Here is a 13,297-nt window from a genome sequence, read left to right on the forward strand (position 1 = left end):
CACTAAGATTTAGATATGCAAATTTACTCAGACCTGTGTCTGCATGTGAAACTCTGTGCTTTGAAAATTGAGGCCTATATCCGTACCAAAATTCTTACTTTACCCCTTCTATTTTTGTATATATTGGTGAAAACGAAAAGTTTTGAAAACTCCAAAGAGAAGCAAAGTAGAGCAAAATTAAAGAAACAAAAGTGAACTTCCTGATCTATTAGAAATTGAATTACAAGATAAATAAGATAAGGGAGATTGGGAAGGTAGAACTGCAATAAAGCTGTAATTCCACTTATTGAAAAGATGGTTACTAAATACTGGGCAAAATCTTCCTTTTGCTGGGAATCTAAATATTCCCAGATTGCACTGTAAGGGGAAGATGTGCAGAACTGAAGCAGATCAAAGTAACTACAGTTTAAAGTCACAGCTGGTGAAAATGTGTCAGCTCAGGTTAGCAGAGTGTGTTTGCACACACGTCTGTAAGCACAGGTCAGTTTTCTGAGGTGATTGTTACCAGCTGGCTAAATGCTGCCATCCCTTTCCTATCTTTGCAGGTGCGTCTGCGAGACAGGAAGGACTCTCCTCAGCTGCTCATGGATGCCAAACACATCTTCCCTGTTACTTTCCCATTTAATCCATCCTCTCTGGCTTTAGAAACCATTCAGATCCCAGCCAGCTTGGGCCTGGGCTTCATATCACGTGTCTGATCCCAAGGATGTCCTGTCAGTGTTAGATGGAGAACCAGTTGCCTGATATCTGTACCTGTTAAAACATAGTGAGCCACTAAACCCACGTTTTCTGAACAAAAGCCTGTCTAAGCCCAGATGTGTAGTTCAGGTGGCTGGGAAACTGCACAGCAGCACCACAGGCTGAACGCTCATAGAAAGATGTCACTGCATTTATGAGGACATCACTGATTCACACATGTCCAGAGTATGGAAATCGGGCTTGGACAAAAGTTGTGTCTTCGGCTGTCTAGGGACATTTTTAGATCTTTAGTAACATATTTAAATAGTGTAAATTAAAATCCATATGTAATCTTCTCAGAGGTGGGCACCAATAGGGACAGTCACAGTCCTGGACATGGAAGACTTGAAAGTAAGGCATTTTGTAGTAGAATATGCAGTCACGTGGGAGCCTGTTACATTTAATTTGTAAAAACTGAATGGAAAAACACAAACTGGCAATATATAAAGTTATTTCTTAAACCACTTCCTCATTTATGTCAGTTTGACATAAATTGTAGTGATAAGTCCTATAGCTCACTATATGCTCTAACTTAGGTGTTTATTTGTTAGAACTGTGGTTTACCAAGCAAACTAAACTGCTGCTGCATATTCTGTTGTTTTAAATGTATGACAGTATCATACTAAGCACTAAAAATAAGACACTTCATTTTTTGTTGTCAACCTTATTTACAGTCTGTTGCAGTCTGTTACTTTAACTGGATTTTTGCACATTTTATCAAGTAACACCTGTAGAGGAAAATGGTAACTAAGCACAAGTAGCACACTGGAAATTACACATTTAGTTATTTTTAAAGGTAGTTAGCTAAAAATACAGAATCTTGAACAAACAATCGGAAGTCAGTAATGGTTTTAGTATTTATTTAGGTTATAGAGTCTGTCTAATGTTGTTCTTTGTTTGTAGACCCCAGAGATGACAATGTGTATTTTAAGTATAATCTCTTGGTTTTTTGCCACTTAGAAAAAAAAATAACAACAGAGAAAAGTCTTCTTTCACACTGGAATATGAGAGGAAAAACTTTATTAGAAAATTTATGCAGTAGCCCAAGGCTCTCATTCTTAGAAAGGTTGACTAACAAGAAAGTTAAGCAGGTTTTGACTATGATGCTGTCACTTGACTATGATTCATGCTGATTTAATGGTTGGAAATCAGAGTGCATAATGAGAAACTTGAATGTTTCACATTTTACTGGAAAGATTTTTCTGTCTCACACATCTTGGATCTGCTATTTAAAACTCACATTTCACAATGTGAGGCATAAGCGTGGAAGCCTCGCGTAAGGTTCCAGTTCTGTGGTGTATGGCTCAAACATACATGTAAAAATAAAGCCACACACGTTGCTCACTTGCATTGTGCAATATTTTTAATGTATTATAATAATCTGCATCTTGGTGTTAACATTAATTTATTTTACAATATTGATAAATAACCTAGAGGTACACTATTAGTCTGTTTGGTGCTCCTCTGTTTGCCTCCAAATTCACAGAGAAAATATTTGCTGTTAAGCAGACTGAGACATTTCAGTTTTGTTTTACTTGAAAGGCAGACATGCTGTTTGTATGATTGCTCAAATTGGAAATAAAGACAACATAAACTTTCTCAGTATCATTTTGAGATGCTCCTTGTATTCAAATGGCCCATATTACATTTGATGGATCATACTAGTACTTCCAGGAATTTATACTGCACTGTAAAAAGGCTCTGAATGATCTTTACTAAATGATCTAGGTTTTCCTCTACACCATATACCAAACACTCCTTTTTCAAACATTACTTGATTTCTGAAATTCTGGCTGCTGTGAAGTGGCTCCAAATAAGGTGTAAGGTCATTTTCAGACTGTCAGGTACTGTACTTGTGAGAATGTAATGGCAAAGCCTTCGCATCCAGTAACAGGGTTAGGAAAGAAAACACATGAGAACATGCTGACCTCCCAGGTTTTTCTCTCCTATTGAAGAACAAACAATTGGCATTACAGTATGTTCATACTGTAGATCAGGAAATGTATCTACTACTTAAGTGTTAGTGTTTAAAATGTATGCCTAAATGTATTTTTGTTTATTTTTGAAGTTTGTTTACCTGTAAAAAGCCTTATTGTATTGTTTCCTTTAAAAAGTAGTGTCTAGTAAATTATAGATATCATCCCTAAACTCAGTGGTTTGACTGGTATTACTTTTATATCACGTTAAAAGTATATGCTGCTTGACATGTTTTAAAGGAAAATATTTTTGAGTTGGAATAGATGTGTAGTTGGTAATTAATCTAACATTTTACATGGCAGTATTTTACATGCACTTTTCAGAAATAAAATTCTAGTGTGAGTGTATAATATAACTTTCACCATAGGACTAAAATCTCTTTAACCATGGAATATAATGCAGAATTATTTAAAAAATTTTTTTCCTTTGAATCATGGTCATGCTCTTTTAATGTGGACATATCTTTTATATTTTAATTTATTATCTAATGAGATGATAGATTTTATCAGATGCTGGAAAAATACTTGTTAATGACCCCTTAGAAATATATACAGTTGTTCTACAGATTTTGCACAATAATTACCTCATTCAGTTTGGTGTTTTTTTATTCCAGTGATCATTTTATTCTAATGTTTAGGACACAGTCTTCTATCCAAATTTTGAAAAATTGCTTCTCACGCTTCAGACTTGGATGGAACATAACAGTGCTTAAGTCAGTTTTCTGAGATTAATCTATTACAGGAAAAAGTAGCATCAGGTTCATTAAAAGTGGGTTAATATGCAGCAACATTTGTTCCCAACTTGGAAACACCAGCAATTGCAATTTGAAGGTCTATATGTAATTTATTATTTAAACTGAACACATTTCAAATACCATACTAAAACTACGAGTAAACACTTGGGTTTTTTAAGATGCTGATACTTCATGCGATGAGCCTTTAAGCATAGGTTTTCACTTGATGCCACTACAGTACATAGATGAAAAACAAAACATTGTCAGAATTACATGAGCTCTGATCTGTTGTAGTGTCTGATGTTGTACTTAGTAAATGTGTGCATCATAAAAGCTGTAGCCTAATAGCTATCACTGGAAAATGTCCAAATAAAAGTACAACTGTACAGTTTGTTTCAGGGTTTTTTTGGTTGGTTGGTGGCTCATGAGCTGTGTGCTGGCATGGACCCCAGATGGTCACAGGGTTCCCTCTGCCTCCATGGCAGGCTTGGTGTTGACTGCCAAGGGAGTTGGTTAAAATCTGAGGATGTGTAAATACACACCCAGATAGCAGCAGTGCACTATAAACTGCTGTGCTTATGGGAGAATTCTTTGTTCAACATAACCCATTCCTGGTTAGGGTGTTTTGTCGTACACTTCCTGAAATAAAATTTGAGTATCTGCACTAAAACATTCACTTGTGTGCTATGAAAGCTCCTTGTGTCAGGTGGGGAGAGAGGGCTGGTGGGTCTTGGCATGTATCCACCTGCTAAAACACAGCACTGTGGTTATTCAAGTCTTCTTCCTCATAAAGGCTATTCGACTGTAGCACCTGTTAGTGCTTTAAAACTACTAAATGCACTCCAGAGTTGTTAATTTGTATCTTATTCAGAGCTTGTCATAGAAATTCCTTTGCAGCACTTTGTGGAGGTGATTAATGTTTCTGTCGGTTTTCTCCGCTGGGTCAGAACTGCTTCCAGGGGATCCTCTGGCAGCCGCAGCGTCCATCATTCCCGCTCCCTAAAGGTGTGTGCGAGGTGCCAGGACGGTGACTGGGAGCACGCCCCAGCTCGGCTGGACGGACAGAGCCGGGATCCAGCTGGCCGTGGAGGCTGCCCCGCTCCTGCTGCCCGCTCTGGCGGCTCTGCGCTCGCCAGGCCGGGCGGGGAGTGGGGCCGGGCCGGGGCCGGGCGGGCAGCGGGAGCGGGGCCGGGGCTGGGCCGGGCGGGCAGGGAGAGCGGGGCCGGGCCGGGCCGGGCGGGCAGCGGGAGCGGGGCCGGGCTGAGCCGGGGCAGGGCCGGACCGGGCCGGGGCTGGGCCGGGCCGGGGCCGGGCGGGCAGCGGGAACGGGGCCGGGCCGGGCCGGGGCAGGGCCGCTCCCCACGCCCCGGGGCGGGGGCCGGGCCGGGCCGCGGGACCTGTGGCGGCTCTGCGGAGCCTCGTCCGCACCGCCGCGGCTGTGCCCGATGGCGCTGGCCGAGCTCTACACGCAGGTGAGCGGGGTTGGGGAAGGTCTGGGGGCAAGGGGCCGTGCGGGCTCCGCCGGAGCGGGGCTGGGAATAGGAATGGGAATGGGAATGGGAATGGGAATGGGAATGGGAATGGGAATGGGAATGGGAATGGAACGGGCCGTGCGGGCTCCGCCGCAGCGCTTCGTGCGCCCGCGGGCGGCGGGCACAGCGCCCAGCGCGGAGCCGCCCGTGCGGGACACCGCACCACAGGGCACCGTGGGAAGACACTTCTCTTTGAGAAAAACTCTCCCTTTGTGAGACTCGCGGCCTCTGGGAGCAGGTCTCGCTGTTCCAGCCAGCGATTAGGCACCGCGAAGGTATAACTGCCCTTCCGTGGGTGCTGCGCTTTCTGTTGGGCAAATATTGAATGTGTGCGGCAGAGCTTGGCCCTAAGGCAAAGATTCTTCCTCCTTAATGCGCCTGCTGAAACTTTCGCACAACTTTTCCCTTTTCTCCTGTAGTCACCGGAGCGTTGTGACGTATCGTTTGTTTGCTTAGCTTTAAATAAAACCAACAGGGCTATGTCGGGGGTTTAATAAGCCTGTCCCCGATCTAAGGCAGCAGCAGCTGCTCCCATTGAGCCTGGTGCTGCAGGGCTGGTGGCTCCTGCTGCCGCTGCGCTCGCAGCCGCTGGAGGAGCGAGCGCGGTTTTCCCGGGAATGCCGGACAGGTGGAGGGGGAAGGAGTGCGGGTGTAACCTGACACGGAAATGAGCAAACTCCCGTCTGTTTACCTGCGAGGCAGGGTTTGGACACAGCCAGCTCTCTAGGCTGGGTGCATTTGCCAATGGAGGCTCCTGCAACTCCAAGGGGCCTTTCCTGAAGAATCAGTGCTTTTATCACATTCTTCTCCCTCCCTTTCTCGTCCTTGACCTAGTGTAATTCATTTTCTTGCATGCGAACACACTGTGTGCCCCTGAGGCTGTTCGGTGGTGATATTCTAACTCACAAAGTATAACAGCCAACAAACAATTCAATTTAAGAAGCACTTTTTGTAGGCCAGGAGGAGATCAGCATAGTGTAGGAATGATACAAATAACAATTTATAGTTGGATAAACATGGAAAACTCAAATTTAAGCTAATTTAGCCATGTCTTTCATGTGGCTATTAAATAGATACTTGAGGAGATGGGCCTTTGTCCCCTTGGTCAGATAGATGAAAATATTGCCATTACAGTTGTTTGGGATTGTTTAGAAAATGTCTTTGTGATTTTGGATATTGTGTAAAGAAATGCCATCATGCTGAAAGCAGAGAGGTGTCATGGAAGCAGCTGAGGTTTCCATGGTTGTTCATCCCCTGATGAGAACCAGGTTGGTGTGTGGCTCACTAGAAGGGTCAATGTCTGTCCTTAGAGATCCTGAAAACTCAGCTGGAGAAGTCACTGAGCACCACAGGCTAACTCACAGGACGTTCCTCCTACCCTAAAGTGTTTGGTGTTGATCCTGGGGGTTAGAATTAAGGAAGCTACAGCTGTGCAGTGCAGTTTGCAGGGACCTCTGTAGGTACCACCATGGCTCAGTGGCCTTCTTGGGGCAGAGACACTCATGTTCTGAACATCTACTGGAGCTTCCAAAGCTTCTTCCAAACTGGAGAGGAAAAAAATTGTTTGTGCCAAAACCAACAGTTGCAGCACCAGAACAGAAGGGAATACAAGTCCTCAGGGGTTCTGTGGGTCTGCTCACACTGCATGAAATGGTGACTAATGTTAATTTTTCAAGTAAGCAGCTGCAGCAGTTCTCACAGGTTTATTTAAACAGCTTGTTTCAACTGACCATGAATATGGCTAGGGTGAGGGAATTAAGGGAAGGGCTCTGGCTATCAAAACAGAAAGATGCTGGAAGAGTATACATTATAGTTTCTTGTGTGAGTAGGGACAACAATGTCATTTTGTCAAACCCTGTCAGGATGAGAAGGACACACTCCACATCAGTAAAGTAATTCCCTACTGACTGAAGTTTTCAGTTGTGTTGTGACCTTTTAAGGAATGCTGTTTCCCATAGATTCTCAGGCAGAGCATTTAAAGAAGTTGCTTTTGCTTCTGCATTTTAACTTCAGCATAGGAGAACTAAATGGTTCAAACAGCATAACTTACATTCAAATGTCTGTGCTTCAGTAGGTTAGAGATGCCTTGCTGGGGTGGAGCTAAAGTATGCCAGCTGATTGCTTGTAAAGAAAGAAACCAGCCAGTAGTCTTTGAAGTTTGTCCTAGAGCAGGGAAAGATGTTTGGAGGTTGCACTTCAGTCCTGTTAAAAGAAAGGGAACTGTGCAGTCTTTCTTAGGTATGACAATGTGCCTGTGGCAAAATGCATTCTGAGTTCAGTGTCTATACTTGAATTCAGGGAAGTGATTGTCTATTCCTGATTGTCTGAATTCTGGTAGTGAGATGCTTTCTCTGGTTCTTGCTTATTTGAACCCTCTTAGAAACAAGGTCTCTCCCTTAAGTGTATTTTATTCTTTGTTCAGTGTTAGAGGATTTGAAGAGCCTGGCAACAGTCTGGCCTTTGCTCACCTTTCTGCATGCTGTGTTGTTCTGCAGACTCTGCTCTGAACAGGAGCAGAATATGCATGTCTGAAATTAATGAGTCTGCTTTCTTTTTTTTATTCTTTCATGAAAAATAACAAAACCGCAAAAAATATAGCCTGCTTTATAAAGCTAATAATAATCCCCAAAAGTCCTGGAATAGGGTTGCACTTGATGTTTGAAAGGTATTTCTTAATGCTAGCCTGGTATTACGATAGTAGCTAAGCTAACAATTGTCTTGTTTTTCTGTTACAGTACAATAGGGTTTGGATCCCTGATAATGAAGAAGTTTGGCAGTCTGCAGAAATCACAAAAAACTACAAAGCTGGAGACCGTTTTCTGCATGTGCAATTAGAGGATGGAACTGTAAGGAGAAAAGCCTGAATCATTTAGGGGTTTGCCGAGATATGTTTATGTAGCAACAGAGCACTCACCATTATGGAATCTAAACATGTACACATTTTTCTTTTTCATCATATTGAAATTGGTACAGTACACATCTGCTGCCCAAAAATATTAGGAGTGCAATTCCAGTGTCTGTGTACATTAGTATGGAGAACATACCTTAAAGATTGCTTTGGACACAAGCCCTGAAACTCATCCTAAATTGAAGTGAAAATCAGAAGTGCAGGACAGGCATAGTTCTCTCTCACAGAGCCAGTTGTTGCTTCTTTTGTTGGTTTGTGTAAGATTGTTAATTTTAGTATCCAGGTTCTTTACAGATTTAATACTTGGAAAGCATTTCTGGTTTTCTGAAGGTATGATTAAATGGATTTGTTGAAAGAAACAGAAGTGAGTTTTAAACTTTCTGTAAAGAAAACTGAGGTGTTGCACATAAGGATAGTTACAGAGGTGACTTGAATTCTGACCAGGTCTTTACTTTCATTCAGTTGCAGCTGTTCTATTATTCTTGTCTGTACTTGAAATATTCCTGTTTTTAGAGAGCTAAATGTGTCCCATTTTTACAGATTTCAATACAAAATATTGTAAATAAAGAGAATGAGTTTTTCATAAGCAACAAACAGCTCCAATTCCCCCAAGTTCAGGGGATGTATAGAATCAATGAAATAGAAATAGTTGATGGAGGGCTCCATCAACACTATAACTTCATGTAAAGGTAGAAGATTTGTATTTATGCAAACATAATGCATTTTATGACATTTCAATGTTTTGTGTTGACAGGAGCTGAAACACCCTGTTGATCCAGCTGCTTTGCCTCCACTACGAAATCCTGACATACTTGTTGGTGAAAATGATCTCACTGCCCTCAGTTATCTGCATGAACCAGCTGTTCTACACAATCTTAAAATTCGTTTTGTGGAGTCTAAACTTATCTACACATATAGTGGTAAACTAAATGAAATTATTAATTTTTTTTTAATTATTTTAAAGTATTAATATTAAAGTACTAAATAAATAAAGGTATGAATATATAAAGGTATTAATATTGATTCAGTTTGCAACATGATGTGTAATGTTTTCCTGAAGCATATTTTAACTCATGTTAACTGGTTTTATATGTCAGTATAGACTTGTTTGTTCATCAGCATCTTCTACCTAGAAAATATTGCTTCTTTGTATTATTTCAGCTGTTGCTGCCAAAACCAGGCATTTCGTGTAACTAACCTGTGTTTTATTTTTTGTTTTGTACACTTGGCTGTAGGGATAATTCTGGTTGCAATAAACCCCTATAAGCAGCTGCCCATATATGGAGATGCCATTATCCATGCATATAGTGGGCAAAACATGGGGGACATGGATCCACACATATTTGCTGTGGCAGAAGAGGCATACAAGCAAATGGCAAGGTTCAGTATGTTATTTAATGTCCATAAATAATACTTGAAGTCTGGTGGCAGTCAGTGTTAATTGTCATTTAATTTTACTGTGTATGTGCCACTGGCTTTTAGGAGTACCTTTGAACACGTTGCCTAATTAGAGGAGAAGGAATTCCTTAACCAACTGAGGAATTTCTAGAACTATTTTCATTCTTGATGAGGGGTAAAACACTGACTTAGTGAACAGTAGTGACTTCAACCTAGAGGTTACAGCTGAAGAGGAGAAAGAGAATAGATGTAAGATGGAACTGATGTATGAGACTTGGGCACAGCTGTGATTTCAAACATTGTTTCATATGTGTAATTCCTACATTTATACATGCCCTTTAGACATGTCTGACATAAACTGTCTGATTATTTGGTTTTAGAAATAACAAAAATCAGTCTATTATAGTCAGTGGAGAATCAGGAGCTGGAAAGACTGTGTCTGCAAGGTATACTATGAGATACTTTGCCACTGTGAGTAAGTCAAGCAGCAATGCACACGTGGAGGACAAAGTTCTGGCATCCAATCCAATAACCGAGGTAAGTTTGGGAGAGTGTCTGTCAAGTCTGTACTCATCAAGGGAAGAATTCTGAGAACTTCTGGGAAATTTTGTTTGAAATCTTTAGGGATGCTTCATCTGTCTGAGTTAGATACTTAAATTTGAATTTCAGCCTTTGAATATTACTGAGTGGAAGAGGTGGTCAGCCTCAGGAACACCTGGTCCTGTATGATTTACCAGTGGCCCTTTGGAGATGCTGGTTTGCCTAATTAGATGATGATGTAACAATACTGAACAAGTTGATTTGTTTAATGACTTGGACCCTTATATTGGAAAAGTATGCTTTGTCTAATTTTCAGTTTATGTAGCATTTTGCTATTTGACTTGAGGCTTGTCTTCAATTTTGGGCCTCAAATTACAATAACACAATTCAATGCTTGATCAGAGATTGATCCCTGAGCACCTTTGATTTTAGAAACTTGTAGTTGACTCAAGTTTTGACAAAGTTATTCTTATGGGAGATGTGAGTAAAGCAAGTTGTAAATGTTTATAATTTTTGTAGGCTGTGGGCAATGCAAAAACCACACGGAATGATAACAGCAGTCGATTTGGAAAATACACTGAAATCAGTTTTGATCGCAGTTACCAAATCATTGGAGCTAACATGAGAACATACCTGCTTGAGAAATCCAGAGTTGTGTTTCAGGTGGGTAAAATAAAGTCTAAAATAATCAATGTCACTATAGCTCCTGATGCACTATACTAGTTCTGTATAGAAAATATTATGTGAAGTTCTGAAGAGTGTATCTAATCAGCATTTGATTTATTTTTTAACAGAAGCTAATATTATTTTTGATAAGTTACTTTATTCCATGTTCTTCCTTGTGTTAAGTGAAGAATGCTTCTCAGGGACAATTCCCTGAAATAACTGCAAATCTCAAACTTGTGGTTACAACAGTAACAGAGACCAATTGTATCTGGAAAGGAGCAGCATATATGGGGCAGAGAGAGTCTGAGAAAATAAAAAAGGCTGAAAATTTATAAGCCCAAGGCTTATTTCATGTGACTTACTTCAATGTCATGGCTTATGATAATATACTAAAGAAGGTATTTAATTTTATAAAATGGCTTTTACAAAGGTTTCTTTTTTAGTAGTATTGTAACTTCTTAAGTACACTGAAAAATCCTTCTGTATATTTTCTGCCCTGAAGGATGGTTTGGAAATGGAGAACTTTTTGACTTCCCACAGGGCAGTGTTTCAGCTAACACTCCTACACATTTTTTTTTGCAGTATTTGATGGTTCTTCTTAGTAGATGATTATTCAAGCTGAAGAAATTAATATCCTTGGGGAAAGAACTCTGCATATTGGCAGTAGAAATAAAGTTTACTTGAATGTATCACTTTCAAAACTGTTGCTAAGAGGTGCCATTTTAATAATCAGCAATTTCTTTGCTAACCTATCTTGCAGCGAAGTTTAATCTTCAGTTTAATTATCACTTTAAAATAGTGTTGAATATCAAGTTTTATCTTTTTCAGTTTGTTTCTTCATTTTATTGTTAATTTTTTTTTCTGTTATGTTACTCTTTGCTTTATTTTACAGTCAGAAAATGAAAGGAACTACCATATATTTTATCAGTTGTGTGCATCTGCTATGCAGCCTGAATATGAACATCTTAAATTGGGTAGGTCTCAAGAAAATAACCTGCTCTTCACTTTTGTGGTGCAGCATTTTAAGGCTGGGTTTTCAAGTGCTAGGATGTTTAGTGCATTACACCATAAATCTCACAGGAGATTTATGATATCCCTAAAACAGGACCTGTGTTTTTAAGTCACCTAGCTGTTAATCCTGCTGGTTTTGAACTTGGTAGCAAATCCCTGGAAGCTCAAATAGTGCACAATCAAGTACCTGAGTGTCTTTGGAAGTCTTATTCTCATACATTCTGTAGTGACAGATGCTATAACAGCTTAGGGAGTTGATTCATTTATCTACAGAGAAGCTGGAAGAAGCAGAATTTAGGTGTATGTTTGCACAGTCTCCATTACAATTTGCTTATTAGATGGATATTAAGATTTCTAAGAATTATGAATACTGACCTGTGTCAGCTTAACCGAGTTGAGCACATGGATTTCCCTCAGAAAAAAAGAGGACCTCCATCTTGTCACTGAAACATTGTCATCTGACAGCATCTTAAATTTTTTTGTGTTACAAAAGTTTTAAGAAGTGGCTCTCCCCAGTCCCTAACTTTTGCAGAATTACAAGATTTGCTTCTTTTCTACAGGAAGTGCAGAAGAATTTAACTACACACGAATGGGTGGCAGCACTGTAATAGAAGGGGTTGATGACAGAGCAAATATGATGGAGACTCAGAAGACATTTGCCTTACTGGGTAAATTCTTGGGGATACATTTTCAGTTGATTTTTTTTTCCCCTGAAATGGTCAAAGGTGGATTGTTTCTGAAATATCCAAAATGTTACTGGTAATTACCAAAATAGTTCTTTTTCATAGCTTGTCCGTTGTGGTGTTAGTCTGTTTGCTAAGTGCTGGGCAGGAGCAATTAGCAATTAACTGGTGTTAATTGTTACTGGTCAAAAGCATTGAGGGCTGGAGTCTTCTTGGCCCATAAGCGAACATGCTGTGACAGAAGTGGAATTGGGAGCTTCTTTGCCCCTGTAAAAGCTTATGTAAAAGCTAAATCAGACTTCAGCTGGCACCTGGGGAGGTGCAGGAACTTATGCCCAATCCATCATCGGATCAGACAGGCAGAAAATTGGCAGAACCAAGGATTTGCATCCTACTCTGCAGAGATGCTGTACAATTCTTGGCTGCACAGCAAAGCAAGTAACCCAGCATTGTTCTGGTTTAATTAATTGTGCTGTTTCTGCTTATTTCAAATAATCAAGGAATGTTTTTTTAGGTCTGAAGGGGGATTTTCAGATGGACGTTTTTAAAATGCTGGCAGCAATCCTGCACTTGGGCAATGTGGAAGTAGCAGCTGTTGGAGATGAAAGATCATCCATCAGTGTAAGGAAGTAGCTCATTCAGATACCAACATTTGCTATTCTATTTTATGCCAGAAGTGCTTTAGCGATAGTTTCTCTCATATCTGGGGCTCAGAGCAGCATTAAAGCTGGTGTACTAAACTTGATTAATTTCTCCATCTCCATCTGTGTGGGATCACAGCGAGTGCTCACTCACAGATGCTGTTCTGTGCCCAGCTACAGAAAGTCTTAACAAAAGACAAAGTGTGGCTAAGAGTACTCCATATCCAATTGATCCACAGCTGCTGGAAAATCCATTTTGGAACTCTCTGCAGGATGCAGGAACCAGAGCATAATCAAAGCTGCTCAGAATGTGTCCCAGCAAGCTATGCAAGTCTGAAAGGCAAGAGCACCTAAAAATAGACCAAAGTAACTTTCTTTCAGTGTCTTAATCCAAAACATCTCATCCAGCCCAAGTTTTTCTCTCCTATATTAGGAGCTCTATTCAGTATTTTTGTTTAGCTCATCTTGCT

The 13,297-nt window shown here is 40.5% G+C and overlaps 2 protein-coding genes across 9 annotated transcripts in view; both read left to right on the forward strand.

The window, feature by feature from the left end:
• Nucleotides 1-3,834, forward strand: part of MYO5A (myosin VA) — a 97,986-nt gene extending 94,152 nt beyond the window's left edge. For all 8 annotated transcript variants that reach the window (XM_072934093.1, XM_072934095.1, XM_072934097.1 and 5 more), the window contains one exon: nt 546-3,834. In XM_072934093.1, coding sequence (XP_072790194.1) covers nt 546-698 — 153 coding nt within the window. In that variant the 3' untranslated portion in view covers nt 699-3,834. The remainder of the gene's footprint in view (nt 1-545) is intronic.
• A 953-nt stretch (nt 3,835-4,787) lies between these two features.
• Nucleotides 4,788-13,297, forward strand: part of MYO5C (myosin VC) — a 33,083-nt gene continuing 24,573 nt past the window's right edge. Inside the window, exons 1-9 of the mRNA XM_030280971.4 lie at nt 4,788-4,920; nt 7,716-7,826; nt 8,643-8,808; nt 9,124-9,268; nt 9,667-9,823; nt 10,346-10,489; nt 11,385-11,466; nt 12,064-12,171; nt 12,701-12,807. Coding sequence (XP_030136831.3) covers nt 4,894-4,920; nt 7,716-7,826; nt 8,643-8,808; nt 9,124-9,268; nt 9,667-9,823; nt 10,346-10,489; nt 11,385-11,466; nt 12,064-12,171; nt 12,701-12,807 — 1,047 coding nt within the window. The 5' untranslated portion in view covers nt 4,788-4,893. The remainder of the gene's footprint in view (nt 4,921-7,715; nt 7,827-8,642; nt 8,809-9,123; nt 9,269-9,666; nt 9,824-10,345; nt 10,490-11,384; nt 11,467-12,063; nt 12,172-12,700; nt 12,808-13,297) is intronic.

The sequence above is a fragment of the Taeniopygia guttata genome, chromosome 10 (assembly GCF_048771995.1).
Source record: "Taeniopygia guttata chromosome 10, bTaeGut7.mat, whole genome shotgun sequence".
Lineage (NCBI taxonomy): Eukaryota > Metazoa > Chordata > Aves > Passeriformes > Estrildidae > Taeniopygia > Taeniopygia guttata.